The sequence below is a fragment of the Patiria miniata genome, unplaced genomic scaffold (assembly GCF_015706575.1).
Source record: "Patiria miniata isolate m_02_andy unplaced genomic scaffold, ASM1570657v1 HiC_scaffold_13, whole genome shotgun sequence".
NCBI lineage: Eukaryota > Metazoa > Echinodermata > Asteroidea > Valvatida > Asterinidae > Patiria > Patiria miniata.
Window position 1 is genome coordinate 10,625,755 of NW_024037051.1, and position 19,072 is coordinate 10,644,826.

Sequence of the window (19,072 nt, forward strand, 5' to 3'; positions counted from 1 at the left end):
CAATTTTTTCTTCATTTGCCATTACCGTCAAGACACATCTTTCCTTATTTTTCTTCGACATTCACTCCTTGCAGCCCGAGGTACACATACAAGAAGACTCCAATAGCGTATCGTCAGAGGACTTTGATCCGACGTTACAGGAATGTCAAGAGTACCTTCAGAGGTTGGACGAGTGGGACTTTGCCATCTTTGAGATGTCCCAGACATCCCACGGCCAGATCCTTAGCCAGGTAGTCCTCGGGGGGTTCCTTCCAATCCTCGTCATCATCTTTGGTTTGGCAGATTTTTAGGCGATAGTGCAGTTCAGGGCCCTTCTTTCGTTTTAATCCTCAGAGTGTTTGTATTATTCCAAAATGACTTCTGCACTTATAAGTAATCATCTTTCAATTCAAACGACCCCATCTTTTTTAGTAATTTTGAAGAGTATCTTTTGTTAGAAAATGTGATTGCTTTATGTATTTTTCAGCTGATGCCATGCAAATCCATGTGGTTTTTGGCAGTCTGGTACAACACAATGATCGCCAACGTGTTGTCGTCTTCATCATTGTTTTGCCCCACAATTTCCCTCAAAAATGAAAGAGGTTGTGGAATGCTCGAAGACATTTCCGTCATTTTTCGGGTATATGTAGCCTAAGGTGTGATGAAATAAAAACGACTATTGTGTCTGTCATGAAATGAGTACAAAAGGTACTTTTGAGAGCTGTTTTTCAGGTCCTGTTTCGACCCGTAAAAGTCGTCGTTGGGGGCAGCAAACAAAACATAGCACATTGTGACATTATAAACAGGACTCGTTTGTACTATGCTGCATCAGGAGTCCTGTTTATTACGTCACGATTTACTATGTTTAGTTTGCTGCCCCCAACGATGACTTTCACACAAATTGCAAGTTCGGGTCGAAATAGGACCTGAAAAACAGCTCTCAAAAGTACCTTTTGTACTCATTTCATGACAGACACAATAGTCGTTTTTATTTCATCACACCTTAGGCTACATATACCCGAAAAATGACGGAAATGTCTTCGAGCATTCCACAACCTCTTTAAAAAAAGAAAAGAAAACCTTTGTCGTTTATTTGAAATTTTGATTAAAAACAATTATTGCACACTTTTGGCAATGTGCATTTCACATCAAAATGTTAAAATACAAATAACTACACAAAATGGTTAAATAACCAGGGCTGCCAACTTTGAGTAAGAGGTGAGAGTGAGAATTTGGCGATAAATCTTGACCAGAAGTAATGCGAGCGCAAAGCACGCAGCACTAAAGCGTGGGGAAAATATTTGATTATCGACACTCTGGATTGGGGCCCGCTTAAGGGCCGCGAAAAATATTAGATTATAGACTTTCTGTGGTGCAATCTGACCACTACAATTTCTGACAACTTTAACAATTTGTTTTTAGCAAAAGATCATCATTTAAACATCATTTTTCAAGTTTTATATATATATATATCTTTTTTTTAGCGTGAGAAATCCGGTGTGGGCGTGAGAGCGTGAGAATAACCTGAAATGCGTGAGTCTCACGCTCAGTGCGTGAGAGTTGGCAGCCATGTACAGCGTGTGTCAATAAAAACGCAGGATTAGAAACAAAAATATTAAGAATATAAACCACCCCTATTCATCATAATGTTACCCCTCTTTTCAAAGTACCTTTCCTTCTCTTCACTATGCTTTTTATCCCATCTCATTTGGACAATCCTGTCCAGAGATAGAGTACATTGAAGAAGGGTTATAAATTCCAAGCTGGTCTGATTTGTGAAATCACACATACCTAATGAAAGGTTTGAATTCAGTACAGGTGAAAGTATTTGTGGATCACAAAGAAGGACATGTGTGGCAGGATTAGGCTTACATAATCCTTTAGTCCACAATCAATGTTATTGGTCAATAATTCATGATGCTTTGAAACAATGATAGTCCAGTTATTAAATTTAAGTGATACTTATCATCAGTTGTTTCAAAGAAAGTTTTGTTCTGGTTTAATTGTCTTCAATGCATACCTGCATTGTACATACATGTAACTGGTCGTTGTGTTAAGGTCATTGAATCAGACCAACCCGCTTCAGAAGGGCTTCACAAAACTTGTCATAACTTTTGAACCAAAAGTCCAAATTCCACCAAACCAAAATCTTGTCAAAGACGAAATTATGGACAATCAAATCCTTATCAAATTAGGCACACCAGTAGCATAATTTTCTCAGAAAAAAAAATCGCTTTGAATCCTGCGTTTTTATTGACACACGCTGTATAACCATCTAGTTTTTCCGAGTCACATACATATCCCGTACCCGCAAGTTAAACTCCATTTTTCTTACCTCTACTCGATAACTGTGTGATATGCCTAAAGCAATGAAATGAACACTCAACATCAATAATGAAATAATGATAATGTTACACAGCGATTGAGGGATATAGCGTTCTTGTAAAATATGGCTCATAATGCTGCATAATACCGGTATGTATAGATCTCATTCTACTGGAATACTTTGAATATTGTATTGCATCCCACAGGCAATATACAGTACAGTCAAAACAAAACATGCAGATTTCTTTTCATGAATAATGAGTGTTTTCCTAAATTCGTTGTTACTGGATGTAAATGTAGGGTTGTTTTTGATGAAACACCAACGTGATGAAATAGTCGTGCCCGGTCATATGAAACTCCATAGCTTAGACCGGCAACCATACAGTGGAAACGCTTTAGGGTCAAATGTTGGCTAACCCTCAAAGCAGAAAGGATTATGTGGGTTTTTGTAAGGGGTCCTGAGCCACTTGTTCACAATTTTTTTTCACAAAAGTGAAGCATCTTTTCTTTTAAGGTTTCTGCATACGTGTACATGAACGTGTGTAATTTAGATGGCTCTTAATGCACATTCAAATACAAGATTCATACATTACAAAAACTTTCATCAACTGTACGTTATTGAACATGTAGGGGTGGATGTCAAAAATTCTGGATCAATGTCACAGTCAAACTAAAAGCAGCCCTGCAAACCTTGTTTCCCTATGGCCCCACAAATTTGACGAGATATTGAAATTTACATGTACCCCCAGACCTGAGATTTGTAATTAGTCTAAATTTCAACAAATACCTCTAAATTTCAAAACTTTTTAACCCAAAACTGAACACTTGGATGGAAAAGTAGTGGATTTTGTAATTCATATTTATGCATGCAGACATGGCAGACGGGTTTTTGATGTAAATGGCTATGCACAGTGAAGTTGGATTTAAGAAAAGTTGACTACAGGGATCGATCTTGGTCGGCATTGAGGGGGGGCACATGTTACACGATCCTGGTTGTTTTTCTGAAATTTAAGCAGTTCCAAATTACCCTCAGGCATTGAGGCTAAATCTGCATTTTTAATTCATTGGCGGACAGACCGTACTGGGATCATACATGTATAATCATATATTTACTCTTGACTAAAAGGGAAAAAATACCTGTGAAGATTTCATTTTTAACTAGATTTACTGAATGAAAGTTCGTAAATTTTTTGTACACAAGTATACAAAAAGGTTAACACACTTATCTATGAATTTTCTATGAATTTACTCCAAACGGTGCTGACTTATGTACTTATTATCTTGAAGCAAACTTGAATCCTCGATGCTGATTGGTCCATCCATGGCCATCCAAGATGCGTGCGCTATTCCTGCTGCACCCGCGTGTAATAGAGCAACTGTTGGAAAGTTCTTTTACAGCATGCAAGTTCCATCTTTACTGTGCGTCAAGTTTGCTTGAAGATAAATTCGTTATCCAACTCATGCTCGTGGAACATGGAAAATGTAGTGCGTCTGCATTCCACATACTGTACTTGGCCTTTGGCCTCGTGGCATGTGGGACACAGACGTACTACATAACATTATTCCGTGTTCCACTTGAACTTGCGGTATAACTAATAATGCATCACCTTCAACACCTGTCCACATTGTTTTAATTCTGTCTAAAAGGCCAATAATTTTGTAACAAAAGTTTCCTCCTGCATAAGAAGTATGTATCATTGGATAATTCAGTTTGCTCTTTACAGCCTTGCAGTTCTTGGTAAATAAGGATAGTCACATTGTGAAACTGCAATGCTTTTGACTTCACTATGCTTTCATATGTGATGCGATCAAGCTACATGAGTTCTTTGTCGACCCTGGTCAAAAATATTTTTATTACAGATTTCATAAGAGCACAATCTCAGTATTACTGCTGTGAAACCTGCATGCTGATACCATCTTTAGTTTAAAAATTATGGAAGTCGGAACACCAAAAGATGTGATGAAGTGATGTGATGAAGTGGCCCTACCGGTATTTTGGCCTGCATATCCACATAAAAATATCCGACAAACGACTCATTTAGCTTGATCGCATCACATATGTTGTCTTGTCTCGCTAATACAACTATTGTAAGGATCTTTACAAATTCCGCAAAGCGTCCCTCAAAATTGTTCTTCCCAATATTGCATCATGTCCTCCCATCAATCAAATTTTTTTCTAAGAGCAGTGAAGATACTCCACCTGAACTTACTTTGTTGCGTCCCTCACTCCCAGGTTGCCTACAAAGTTTTCACCGAGGCTGGCATCTTTGAGACGTTCAAGATACCGGTCCGAGAATTCATGAATTACTTCCAGTCATTAGAGAACGGCTACAGGCATTTACCATGTAAGTACCCACGGCTGTGCGAGATTCAAAGAATCCGGCTAAATCTTGTGGTTCTTCAATAGATAATGAAAGGTTTGCGGAAACACCATGTGCGAATAATTTCTCAACTAAGATAATGGTTCTGAAAAGAACCAGAGGTATAAACTCGACATTCCGGTCAGTATGCTCTGACCGTCTTCAGGAGAATGCCTAAACTCTAAGAAGGTAAACACTTATGGATTTATATGAAATGTACATGTATGTACGTACCTCTGTCACCCATTTGCAACACAAGGTACAGGTTTTCTGAGGCTAGAAACAAGGCTTCCATAATCAATATCGTACAGGCATCGTGCAGTTTGAAAAAAAAAATGTTCGTAAGTGACGTGCAGGAGATAGGGCGTGCAGTCTTTGAAATACACACGCAGCATGATCTGAAAAGCCGGTCAGCGTCGTTTTTTCATGGGTAAAGCCGAAAAACCTTCACTGGGAAGAATTCTGAATGTTTTTGGTCACAGGTTTTTCAGAGCATTTTGAAATTTTATCTCTGTTTTTTTGCCTGGACGTTGACTTCTCCTAAGAAGCATTTAAGTATGACAGTTAAAAAATTTAAAGCAACAACACACTGGATTATTCAGTGAAAGTTATTGTAGTTACAGTATGATTCTACAGTGCATCAGTTATTTTGTATAAAAACAGAAAACTTTGTAAAAATATGCCAGTGATCAGTCAATAAAAGTAACCTCGTGTCTCCTGTGCTTTGCTATCACAAAATCAAGAGAAGGGTTTTGCTGTGAATGTAAAAATAAGACCAACATTTCTTAACTATTGAGATCGTATTAGGCACACCCCTCAATAATAAATAATCCCTTTTTTCTGTACAAACTACCAATATATAATGTACATTGCAGGGATGTTTTGCCTGAAATTCATTTTTTTTAAATCAAATTTTTTAGAAAGATGTCCTTTTCTGAAACGAGTACATTCTCATTGACAGGCGTTTACAGTTGAATATAGAAGGGATAATGTATGTAAAATCGGTTGCGATGAAACTAAATGACAAGGCCACAGAAGACAAACAAGACTTTTTGACTGGAAGGCCTAAACATCCGCAGGGTGGTATATCGATAGTCCGAGTCTGGTTTCCCGTCCCGTCAAGGTGCAAACTCATTTACTGCCCCGCATCCCATCAGAGAGGGCAGACAGAGATGTTCTGCTCCAACCCCCTCCCCCCTTTACTTCATTATATCATCATAATCGGGTGCACAGTTTCAGGTGCGATAACACTGTCAATATTCTGGCAAATTAATATCTGTCTGCTCGGTGAACGTCCCTCAACGTCTCGGTTTCACACCGTGAGGGGGGAGGGGATAGTCCTATCCATCAGCCACAGTTCACTGTCTGCAGAACTTTTTAGTCAGTATATTTCTCCAATGCTGAATTCTGGGTCTCAACAACGGGCATTGACCAAGAGATGCTATCATTTTTGAGACGCTAATGGTTGAGCGTTTGTTCGGTGACCCAATTTTTTTTGGTTTTTGCTTTTGCAGAGAATTGAGAATTTAGCGGGAAAAAGGACCCAGTTTTGTACGTGACCAAGTCCGACTTTTTTTCCCCTTTGAAAGCCTTTGGGTATTGATGCTGGATATTTATGGTGACTTTCGACATTTAATCATGCATTTCCCCCTTGGCTTCAGGTTCATTATCCTCTTGAGATTCAAGAAAATATTTTATTGTTTTTTTGGGGTGCTTTTTAACCCTCCTGCTGTCTGAACAGTCACAGACAGTCAAGAAAAAATCAATCATCTTCCCCTGCCATGCCTTTTACACAGGCTAGTCACCAACAGTCAGATCATATTTCAAGCAAGCACTATGACTAGTCAAATTCAGTCTTACAGACAAAAGCAGGCAAGTGGTAGGCACACCTGGCTTATCAATCACCTACAGTCAAAGCATAGCTGTATCAAGTTACATAAACAGTCACAGCCAGTCAGTCCTGATTTATGTAGGCTGGGAGCTCTTAACTGTTAAAAACAGTCACTTGATTGATTTTGACTGAAAGGGCAACTTTTCACGGAACGTAATGTTTGCATTCGGGGTTTTAATGAACATAAATTGTATGAGTCATGGTGAATGAAACAATTGTTTCTTATGAAAAGCGCAATGGGGATAATTATTAAATGAAATTCAACAAATAAATTAACCCCGATTAGTCCCTGTTCCACCCCAAACCACCCTGCCTGTTACTCCTACTAACACCCGAAACTGCCTGAGCACTTTTATGGATTCATCAGGGAATAAATACAATGTCATACAATGTTGTGCAGTGGCTAATGGGTAAAATGCCTCAATATTATAACCTTCATTTTCATGTACATGTAAGCTACCTGGAAAGTGTAACCATTGGTTCATTTTTCTTGATTTGCACGTACGCACATCACACACAAAATCTGTTTGCAGTTTGTACCTGCCCAGCACAGGAAATGGCCCTTTACTTCAATTTGGCGTGATAGGTCGGGCGGCCTATATTGGCAGGAGGGTAATCTTCCCAGCAAAGTCCATTAGTTGATTACCAGTAAATCATTTGCTCCTTGAGTTCAAAATTGCTTTTAGTGCCTGCCGCAAAGGCGCAAACATGCCCCAAGGTTTGGGGGGGGGGGGGGGGGTTCTTTTGCGCCCCCCAAAAAGAGAAGAAAACAGAAATTGCTTAGAAGCTTTTACAAGCCTTCCCACTTTTCAATCAAGGGCAAGTCGTAAAAATCTCTCTTGATAATTAGCCATTTTTCTTTTTCCTTTTTTTGGGTTGTCTCCTGCTATCTGTTGGTACTGTGTACTCATGCAAATGAAAGTTGAATTCTGGAAGAGACAGCATTCTTGCCGCTGGCATGTTGGCACGGCAACAGTGCCATCTCGGATCAACATTAAGAAGCTGACATGGCTTGCTTTCCACTTTGCCAACGTTTGCAAATGATGCCCCATTAGATATGCAGAAAAGACAGCGAACATTCAGAATATTTGCGGGAGTGGAAGCAGCCCAGGCCCCTATGTGCTTTAACAAGTGCTGGTACCAGCAATTTGTTGGATGTGGTTCGCGCACATATTGAGCAGAGTACCAGTGATCAACTGTCGTGTGCTTGTGCACAAACCAAAAATTAGCTTTTTAATGAAGTGACGTTGCAAAAAAAAGGCAGCAACTGTGTACACGTACACCACCCACAAAACTCATACAAAAACAATACATTTGCCCCCCTCCCTTGCTTTTCATATTAAATTTGGGGCAGAAAACTTTTCGACCCACTTTTTCGAGGAAAATTTTCACAGACAATATGTATGCATGCACATGTAGACTTGTTTGAGCTGGGTCTGTTTTCATAGTCTGACATCATCGGTACCATCATCGTCAAACCGGTGTCATATGAAGTTTGGACTCCCATGAAATCTGGTCTCTTTTACCTTATAAGGATTCTAACCCTCACCTGTCACAGTCCCAATAAACTTCACTTAGGCATGTGCAATGCAACCTAGGAGTCTGTATTTCATAGCGTCAAATTTTCACACTAGACTCGGGTAATGGAAAATCAATTGCACACACAGTGTTCTGTGTGATATATTTCTGAGGTGCCTTGAGAGTCTCGTAAGTAGACCACTCAGCACTCTCAACAATTCCCAAATGGAGCCCGCGACAACTGAATGCCAAAGACGGAAATGGGTAGAAGGATAGGGAAGAAAAGAAACGAGCAAGCGAGGCATGGAGACTAGGCAGGCAAACTAACAAATGCACCAACAGACTTGCAAGCAAATCATACAGGGGAGCAATCAATCCATTGAGAAAGCAATCAAATCATTTAACAAGCAACAGAGAAAGTTCTTTACAGGTCCCGAAGGGGCTAGCCTACACAGGGCGGTCCAAAAAAAGATTACACCTTTTTCAGAGGCAGATTTCTCAAAATTGAAGAGAAATGTTGAAATTGTTTTAAGATATTCCCAAACTACAAGAACTTGGTCGTATATGGTGAAAACGGCATTGAAAATAAAGCTCAAGTTAAGAAAAAGTGGCCATTTACAGAAGAATGGTCCAAAACTTTGTCCACATCTATGGCAGTCATGTAGACCTAATTACAATTATTTCAGTGCGCGCAGTGCTATTGTGTTGACTATATCTCATAGACTTGCATGTGGACAAACTGGTTTATGTGTTGACTATATCTCATAGGCTTGCATGTGGACAAACTGGCTTTTGACCATCTTTCTTTAAACCATTGATATTTCTTAATTTTGTAAAGGCCACATCCATGAAAAGACATCCAGTGAATAGCCATTCAGAATCGTTTTGATAGCATTTTTGTGCACTCTGGGACAAGATATTACTACGCTTGCCTTGTCATATTTTAAGTAAAAACGTGTGATGAGGAAATGATCAGACTTCTATGAAAATGACCAATCCGGCAAATAGATGCATGTAGAAATTTCACTCAATTTCCAAGATGTACAACGAAAAGCAGAGTTCGACCTTAACTTTTTTTTCACTAGCCAGCCAGGCTACTGAAACAGACTCTTAACTAGCCCGCGGGCATTTTCACTAGCCTGCATGTTTTTCTTTTATAGAGTGTCTCATACACAACAATGTGCATACATGTAAAATGTGTATCCTGAGGCAATCTTGTCAGTGTCTTTAACAAACAGATCTAATAATTTAACCCTAAACAGTTAATGAAATTAGGCACAAATTGACACAGGTCTGTTTTTTGACACGACAGCCGGGCTACTTAAGGAATAGTTTGACTAGCCTGCCGCTGTTTTGACTAGCATTTGGCTAGCGGGCTACCGCTAAAGTCGAACCCTGACGTAGAGTAGGGCCTAATTTTAGGAGCTATACACAAACTTTAAAAACAAAGAAAATAGTGCTCAGCAAAAGTATTCTGCGTGTGAAAATGTGACGCGATATAAATTGCTTCCGATTGTTCTCTACTGGTTTTTGCTATGATATTTGCTGCTAAGCAGCCCAGCTCTGTCATCAAAGTTTTTGCATTGTTTGATTTTTAAAATAACTGAGAGCAATGCCTTTCTTTTCTCTCTCTCTCTCTATCGCCCCTTCAGACCATAATCGTATCCATGCTGCCGATGTGCTTCATGCAGTGTACTACATGTCCACACAGCAGATACCGGGCTTCAGGCAAGTCAACCCAGAAGACTTGGATCCCCATTCAAGAACGGGCAAAGGTTGGTCTTGCTTTTATTTTTTTGAATTGAAGTCCCCCACTACAAGGCTGAAAGCCACTCAAGCTTCAAATAAAGAACAAAGATGGACAGCCGGCTCCTGTACCCAAAACGCAGACCTGGGCAGTGCCAGTAGAGGTACATGTTAATATACATGACCTTACCTGAAAGCATCCTCAAGGGACTCTTAATAGATCATGTTCAATGAAGAACCACTTCATCAACGACAAGTGATCGGACAGATGTAACTATCATGGGTGTTGCGAGGGGGGGGGGGGCAAGGGGGGGCACTTGCCCCCCCCCCCCTGGAAAAGCAAAAAAAAAAAAAAAAGAGGCGCGAAGACAAAGTGGTGTAAATTTAATGAGTTGGGGGGGGGCAAAATGTCCCTGCCCCCCTCTAAAACTGATAAATCGAGAATGTATTGAGAAATACAAGCATTTTTTTACAAAATTTTTTTTTTGCCCCCCTCTAGAAAAAATCCTGGCGACGCCCATGGTAACTATACCTCTACTACCACAAGTATTGGGGAGTGGGGTTTCCAACTTTGGCTCCATTATCATTTTTAAGACTTTAATTTTAAAACCAAATCGAATTATCTAAATACTACCCCGGTAGCCCGACAATGTAGTATTTAATGTTCCTGAAGCTGAGAACATGAATCCAATTATGCAGTTCCCCATATTAGGAGTTTAAATCTTCTGGAGCGTAGACGAGGTTTGAAAAGCCCTCTGCGGGATTACATTTCCCACAGGCCTGGCTGGAAAGTCTTGGCCCGCTCGTCCTCAGGCCTGCCCGGTTGTCAGTTCTCCTCAAACAACAGATACAGAAGACACTTAACAGAAAACAGCTCCCGGCATTTAGTTCCGAGGGTGTAGGCTTATTCGCTTAGTCCGAGGGTACGCTTATTTACTCATGATTACTCAATTCCTGTACTGACCTGGGACGTTGAGATGATGATAATGAGCTTCATGAGCAGATCTTCCCCTTCCATGTTCAAGGACTTGAGAGTGTGATCCATTGAGTTCGACATTGAACAAGTAGGTCATGCCTGATGACTTTTGTACAGGACATGTCGGCCCAAGAAAGCTGGGGCCACATGAATGGATTTAAGGGTGGATCCTCCCAAGGAGTGCTTTGAATTTAAAACAAAATCTGAGAGAACTGACTAGACTTAAGAAATGGTGAATCTTCAGAGGTGGGAAACATGTACCTTGCCTGTCACACGAGCCCTTGCACCTGGTCACGCTGTTTGATAATCTACGCATAAATACCTAAGACAGTTTACCCATTCCTATTGGTCTTAAACGGTAGATAAAACACCAGCTGGCTGGTCTTACACACTTTTCCAGTGTCACATGAAATTGGGACTCCTATGAAATCCGGTGCCTTTTACCATTTTATTGATTGAACATTCACAGTCCTCACGTAGGCATGCGCAATACTACCAGTTAGTCAGTATTTCATAATCCTAAATTCACACTACACTGGCACAGCTACGTTCTGCGCCACATCGCGCAGTACACGCGACGCACGTGCCAATCTCCATATCAGGAGCTGTTTACGACTACTCACAAGAGGGATGGATAAGCCATAACATAGCTAGAGGGGTGCTTTAAAAAACATGAAGTAAAATAGTTGAACAAAATCGTTGTAAATTTATAATTGTTGACTTGTTGTGACCGAAAAGGTATTCATGAATTCTTTGAGGGTCATTATCAGCATCCAGACTCCAAACCGGTCTTACACATAGTGTTTAAAACTGGCCAAGCACAGATGTATTCCCTTATTAACAAGACAGGGCAAACCAAGTAAAAATGGTCCCAGAGAACACACAATTCTATTCACCTGATTTAGAATGGCTACTCACTGGAAGTCTTTTCATGCAGTTGGTGTACACCATGGGCTGGATTTAGCCCATTAAGGGTAATTCCTGTACGATATCACTGCAACATCCAGGCCAAGTCGCATGTCAGTGATGACAGTTAGTCAGGTACAATGAGGCTTGCCCCTTTTGGACTAGCAAAAACCAAATCATAGACTGTTGTTGACATTGTGGCATGCATTCAGTAAGAAGGGAGCTACCGGTACATACGTACCACGTATGTTCATAGCCTATTGCCGGTGTAGTCACTTGGGGATTACTTGCTGCACATGCGCAGTGTGAGACATCCACTAGTCTTCGCATGTTGGCGACATTTTACCAACATATTCTCGCACTATGGTGGCATAAAATGTCCAAAATTTCCATTATGTGGGTTTTCCCAAAGTTATACCCCGAAAAGATATACTCAAAATAATTTTCCAATAAAACTCACCATATAATCAACTGGGCTACATTTTTTTAAAAGGAATATATTCGTTTCTTTCTTTTTGCCATGAAAATTGACCGTGAATTATACTGATAAAGAGCAAATCAATAATTGTGTTTCCAAAAAAATTGTAGCTCCCTTTTTATCACCTGGAAGGGAACATTGACATTGCTGGCTTCACTTCCATAGACCTGTCTCCCTTATTCCTAAAAACTCAGATTTTTATGGAAAACAAAATAAACATCTTAATCAACGAAAATCACTGCTTGCGAAAAGACTACTACATCATTTGAATACGGAGCATCAATAGACCTATTGAAACAAACATTAGAGTAAGAAAAGACTGATTATGTCATGCCGCATTTAAGCCTTATTAAGGGACAAAGGCTGATAGCGTCGAGTGGGATACCTGGGCACAATGAGACAAACTAAGTGGAAGGCACAAACATACGTGTACGTTATGTATATTACGTCAATTTGCAAGTAAAGTGATTCATATTGTATTGATCGGCAAATCTGGAAGAACATTCAAAGGATATGATTAAAGCTCTTCAGATGCTCAAAAATTCAAGTCTCATACATGTATACCGGTACATGTATCAATTTTGTCCAAATTATGTTTTCAAAATCTCCAATATGGAATATTTACAATCAAATGGGATACAGTACTAAATTTACTGACTGCTACATGGTTCCATCGTCACTGATCTAAAATGCAGTATTTTTGTGTGTACACATGAATTTTGTGATTTTGTCAGGTCTTTCCTTCAAATTACTGGAACAATTTACATCGAGTGGGGTCCATGACAAGAGTAACAATTAAGATGCTGCTAAGTCATTACAAATGACTGCAGTATCTTTCAATGTACACGTAGTGGTACACATAGTGTAAGTGTTGTTGCTTTTAACTGTTTCATAAGTTAAACTTAATTCTTTAGTACCATTTAGTTTGTAGTTTGGTGGAATACCAAGCTGTAGAAATTAAAGACCTACAATGAACAGTATATGTGATGCGATCAAGCTACCGTACATGAGTGGTTTGTCGACCCTGGTAAATTTTCATTTTTTACAGATTTGAAAAGAACACAATTTCTCAGCATTACTGCTGTGAAAACCGCATGCTGATACCATCTTTAGTTCAAAAATTATGGAATTCAGAACACCAAGAGATGTGATGAAGTGATGTGATGAAGTGGCCCTATTTTGGCCTGTATCTCCAAATAAAAATTCCTGACAAACGACTCATTTAGCTTGATCGTATCACATTACAGTGTATGTACATCTAATCAGATAAGGGAAGGCAATTATTGGGTTCCTCTTCTTTCTACAAGGCCTGTGAATTTCCATTCAAGCTTTTCCGTTCCAATTTCATAACAAGCACACAGTTTTCATGTTTCATAAACAAAGCTTTACATTCCGATGTTTTAACACTCTTGGGTTAGGTTGTACACTCTTGGCTTAGTTGTACAATGTATAATTGTACAAATGTGAATCTTGTACCCTTTGTTGTCAGATGACGGGGACGGGTTCACTTCCTACCACACCCCGACGGTCACGCCGCGCGCCAGTATCTGCAGTGACTCCAGCTACGGTATTTTAGCCGGTAACCTGCCTGCCCTGGAGCTGATGGCCCTCTTCACAGCAGCGGCCATGCACGACTACGACCACCCAGGGCGAACCAACGCTTTCTTGGTTGCGACAAGTGCACCCCAGGTATGTCCTTGTCGTTTAAATATTAGCCAGTGTGATTTAACTCTTTCAGTGCCCTCCAAATTTGAAAAGTTTAACCCGAAAGTGCCCAACCTCGAGCGTTTTTTTTTTTAATTGTTCAAAATTCTGTAAAAAAAAGAAAAAGTAAACAAGTTTTACTCACTAAATTTGTTGTTGTTGCTCTCTGGTGTATCCTTGGTACATCGTGATACATCATGATACACCCTGAAACACTGTCCTGCACACAGGGGAATTCTGCAATTTTTGCAGAAAATACGAGTGTCAGTGCTGTGCCCTCTCGCAAGAACTCGAATGAAACAAATAAATACAGGTCTACCTGAATGAAAATGATATTATTAGAAAGAGCGAGAGCGCCCCCTTGTGATAACATGCTTACTCTACCTCGTACATGTACGAGGTTTGGCGATTTTAAGTACGAACATTACCTCGTACATGTACGAGGTTGGCAGTTTCGAACTAACTAATATACCTCGTACATGTACGACTTTGGCACTGAAAGAGTTAACTGCCTTGCTTGTAAGTGTATTGCCTGAAACCGTCTAAGCACTCAATGTTTGAATGGATTCATCAGAGAATTCATACAATGTAGTACAATGTAGTACAGTTAGAGTTAGAGACAAACTCCAACAAGAGAAGAACTAAGGTTTCCAACTGTGATCATTTATGGTTTCACAAGAAGCTATTCAAAATCACTGGTGATGACAATATTAAATAATGAAGACTTTTGACCCATTTTCTAAAAAAAAAGGAGAAACACAGTATAGTTTCATTGGCAATATGCCATCAAACTTTAAAATGTTGAAGTCAGAGCAAATTGTCAAATTGTAACAACTTTTGTAAATTAAATTGTTTGGATTCAATTTTAGTAATTTCTCAGTAAATGTATTTGTCAAAAAAATACACTTTTCTTTTTGACAGTTTCAATTCTTTGTTAGAATGGGATCGTCTTTTAAAAAGAAATTGATACATAGTTTTATACATTATATTGCATAGTTTTAGTGACAAAATGGGCAATAGGGTTATTTGTTTACTTAACGTATACACCGAGAACAAACAAAAGAAAGTGCATAAGAGAATAGGCCACATTTTTCAGCAACATGGGGAGTAGAAACAGACGAAGATATCAAGCTTTTGCCATAATTCAGAAATCACATTTTTAACAATATGTGATTTTGAGAAGTTGTCATTCGCTGCAATAAACTTTATAAATCCCCTGTTGGTTCCCAGAAAAGGCTACAGCGCCTTCATCTGGTTAAAAAAAAAAAAAAAAAGTCCTGGGTGCGTGCTACTAAATGCAGTTTTGCGTAGGCAAAAAAAGACATTGTGTTGACGTAAAGGAATCACCAATGCCGAAGCCAAGCAGACGTACAGCTAATGGCTAGTTGTTTCTAATTGTAAAGCCTTAATTGGTTTCTGCCACAAGGCCGATATCGAGTACAGTTAAAACCCAATTAACTGGTGTCCTTTAACGATTTCCACCATTAGGTTGGCTGCTACCATTTTCACAAGAGTTAATTATCTTGTGTAGTGCATAAGACCTTTTGTTTGGCATCCACTCAGTGAAAACAAACATGGGCAACGCTTATACTCATAAAGCTGTAATGGTCTAATGCATTTAAACTGATCAATACCGATTAAATGCATTGTAAGATGTTGTATACATGTACATAAAGGTGAATTATAATGTCAACATCGATAAACAATGTTCACAAAAGTTATACGAATTTGTATAGAAAAATCCGGCGGGAGCCATATTCTGCGGTGGCGCAAGGCTCGCGTGAGTCACGCTCAGGTAGTACGCACGCACTCCGGGCTCCTGCGACCAATAGGAATACCAAAATGCTCGTGCGCGCACCTCGTCTTTAAGAACGTGTGCACTCCATGCAGTATGCGCATGAGCGTGACACAACCGCAGTAAAAGCTTCTAATTCTGGTCCCCGGATTCCACTATAATTGTATCGTCAGATTTGGGTATATTTCAAAGGTACATGTAGCATTTGGAATATTTTTAAGAAATTAATGTGAAAATTGAATTTATTTCATTTTGAAATATTTATTTCTGAAATGAGCGAAAAGGCTGATAAAGCTGTAAAAGGCATGATACATGTATTGGCATAATAAAGGTTAATAGAGGCGGCAAAACTTGGGAAAAAAATGTAGCTTGTGTGAGGCTTGCAGAGGTAAGAACAGACATGCAGAAACAAGCAGAAACCATCCAAAATGGTTAACATTGCATCTTGTTCAATACCATCGAGATCAAAAAAGCATTTGCAAACGAGCATCTTGCATCGCACCCGTTTTAAGGGCGTGTTTCAGGAAAATGATTTTTTATTTCATGCATACATGATTCTCGTGGCTTGTTCTTTGGTACTCTCACCAGCAGACATGGGAGCATAATTAAGTGCGTACCCTCCAGCCATGTAGTGACTCATTTTGCATCTTGGTTGTCAGGTTTCAGACCAATTGAACGTCTGAGTGGCCGCAACGAGGCGGCTCGTGTGCATCTTCAGACTAGGGACCAAGTGTAAATATGGCTGTGCTAATAGCAAAGAATTTTTCATTTTTTTTTATCACCATTCTTAGCTTTACATTACCAGCAAAGAAATTATGTACTACCCTTACATGTATGTAAGCCAGAATTGGTCATACGTATTTGAAAGAAATCTTTCTTTCATTAGAAAACATTGAGCGCCATTTTATATGGGCTGGCACAAGCTAGGGCATCATGCCGTGGTTGGCAGCAGATTTTGCCAAATATTGCAAATTAATACCCTGATTATGTAAGAAAGAGGCGTTTTGATTAAGTCTTTGGTAGCGTTTGTTGGTTATTTTGTATTTTCAACAATCCAATGACAATGTTTGGAAACATTAATACCTATTCTTTATATTCACGACGTTGACCTTACGTAGTTTGCCAATCTGTGGTTTGCAAAATGTGCCAACCAATGTTATGACCTGCTCAGCACAGAAAATTACTAAACATAGAAAACAGAATACCAGCCAAAAACATGCAGCGTGTATTGCTTGCCACTGGTTCTCATGCCATTAGGCTAAGCACATAAATTTGCGTACAATTAGCATAAATTGCTATGCAATATTTACTGCTTATCGGCTTATAAAATGGGGCCCAGATACATGTACCTATAAACGCATTTTTCTGTTGGCCCCCACCCTCCACCCCTTCCCCAACCCCATCCTCAGGCAATTCTGTACAACGACCGCTCCGTCTTGGAGAACCACCACGCGGCCTCCTCCTGGAGTCTCCTCATCTCCAAGCCCGAGTACAACTTCCTGTCCTGTCTGGAGGACGCCGAGTTCCGTCGCTTCAGGTTTCTGGTGGTGGAGTTCATCCTGGCCACCGATCTCAAGAGGCATTTTGACTTCCTGGTCGAGTTTAATGCCAAGGTACAGAAAGACCTGTCAACATATGAGAGATTTCATTTCATTTGGTGTATGATGTTTTCGGAGGCTGTTGTTTGGTCGGGCCAGGGGCGTGCATCGATGAACATGTTAACAGGCGCTTTGTGTTATGATGAAATTATTCAAATTTTGCATAGTGAGGTCAGCAGTATGCGCATCTGACAATGAATCTCTTGTGTGAGTTACGTTATTTTGAAGAATCTGTTTAACCACTTAGCACCGAGATTTTTTTGGCCAAAAATTTTGATTTTAGCAAAAGGCAAATTTTTTCAGCCAACTTCTGATATACAGCCAAACTCCACAAATACTGATTCGCAGGAGTCATTTCAACAGTATTTGTACGATATTTCTTGCCGAAACCTCAATACTCGGAGCTTAAATTGTACAACAATAGGCCTTGCACAACGGCCAATTCAAGATCAACACACTTTCCGACTCCACAGACTTCACAGACTTTGTGTGTGTGTACAAAAGGCACGAGGGATTAGCGTGTGTACATGTCACTCGGAGGTGAGTCGAGGCAATCTTGACGTCTTAACCCGTCAGCCGTGCCTGTGTATAAAAACAGCCAGTTAGTGTTATCACGGCTGCCAACGCGAACTGGTTACACTAAAAAAAATTATCAGTTTGCTGTATTCAGTTGACTCTCTAATCAAAAGTCATGGATATTAGAAATGAAAAAGTCATAGTTTTTTGCCACCAAATTTTCTTGTTGATGCTTTACTCTGAAGCATGAAGTACACAGTTTGATCTACATGTATAGACAAAAAAGCCACTTACAGCCAAATTTTCATAGTCATCCCAACATGGATTTAAGTTTCAAGTAAATGTGTGTTACTGCTGTGATGAATGTTCAGTACTTCTCCAAGTGGAGAGTCATGTCTTTTATCTCTGTGGTCGGTATTTGAATCCCATGCAAGTCCACGTATGGATTGCGTTCTCAGTTTCATACTAATTCCATGAATTTTTCCTGGAATATTAGTTACAGCTTCTCTTCAATCTTTGAAACTGAACAATTCTCTTTTCAAAATTGTAAGGTTGGTTGTGCTCCCAAGCTGCAGTGCCTGTGCAGTCTTTAGGGACCCGTGATTTGTTAAAAGGAATTAAGAGGAAAATCAATGATTCACATTTCAGGTCAACGACGTGGATGCGTCGGGCATCAATTGGGCATCTGAGGGTGACCGCCTGTTGGTCAGCCAGATGTGTATCAAGCTGGCCGACATCGCAGGACCAACCAAGACCTTTGACCTTCACTTCTGCTGGACAATGGGCATCTCAGAGGAATTCTATGAACAGGTAAGGTGGATTGAAAGAGCATCCGCTCCGTTCACAAGTACCCCCCTCACCGGCAAAGAAAGTACAGTTGGGGGTGACTGACCGATGCATCTTGCCCGACTGCTATAATTTGCCGCAACGCGCGGCCGTACCACTGCATGTACATAGTACAAATCCCCTGGTGTACGTGCGGCACACACAAGGAACGGTGTGCGTCAACCAGCTAAATGTCCCGCCCATGGGACGGCCGTTGCTAGGTAAAAGGGCGCCCTCTTTCGTTGGCGCACGAAGCCCATACATGTAGTTCTCAACGTAATGAGACCACAGACCCTGTGCACAAGTACCCCCTCAACGGTTACAAAGGGAGATTTGGGGGAGACCACTGGGGGACTCTTGAACGCAATGCTGAAGGCGCCTGATGCTTATGTAGAGATTCGACCGGTTTGTGCAATTACCGTGTGAACCATTACACACATGCAATATATACCCCT

At 40.2% G+C, this 19,072-nt stretch overlaps 1 protein-coding gene across 1 annotated transcript in view; it reads left to right on the plus strand.

Annotated features, from left to right (window-relative positions):
* The window catches only part of LOC119721247 (cGMP-inhibited 3',5'-cyclic phosphodiesterase A-like), a 51,270-nt gene that overhangs the window by 24,239 nt on the left and 7,959 nt on the right, over positions 1-19,072 (plus strand). The window contains exons 5-10 of the mRNA XM_038191229.1: positions 75-230; positions 4,538-4,649; positions 9,726-9,848; positions 13,669-13,868; positions 17,088-17,291; positions 18,441-18,602. Of these exons, the coding sequence (XP_038047157.1) occupies positions 75-230; positions 4,538-4,649; positions 9,726-9,848; positions 13,669-13,868; positions 17,088-17,291; positions 18,441-18,602 (957 nt within the window). The remainder of the gene's footprint in view (positions 1-74; positions 231-4,537; positions 4,650-9,725; positions 9,849-13,668; positions 13,869-17,087; positions 17,292-18,440; positions 18,603-19,072) is intronic.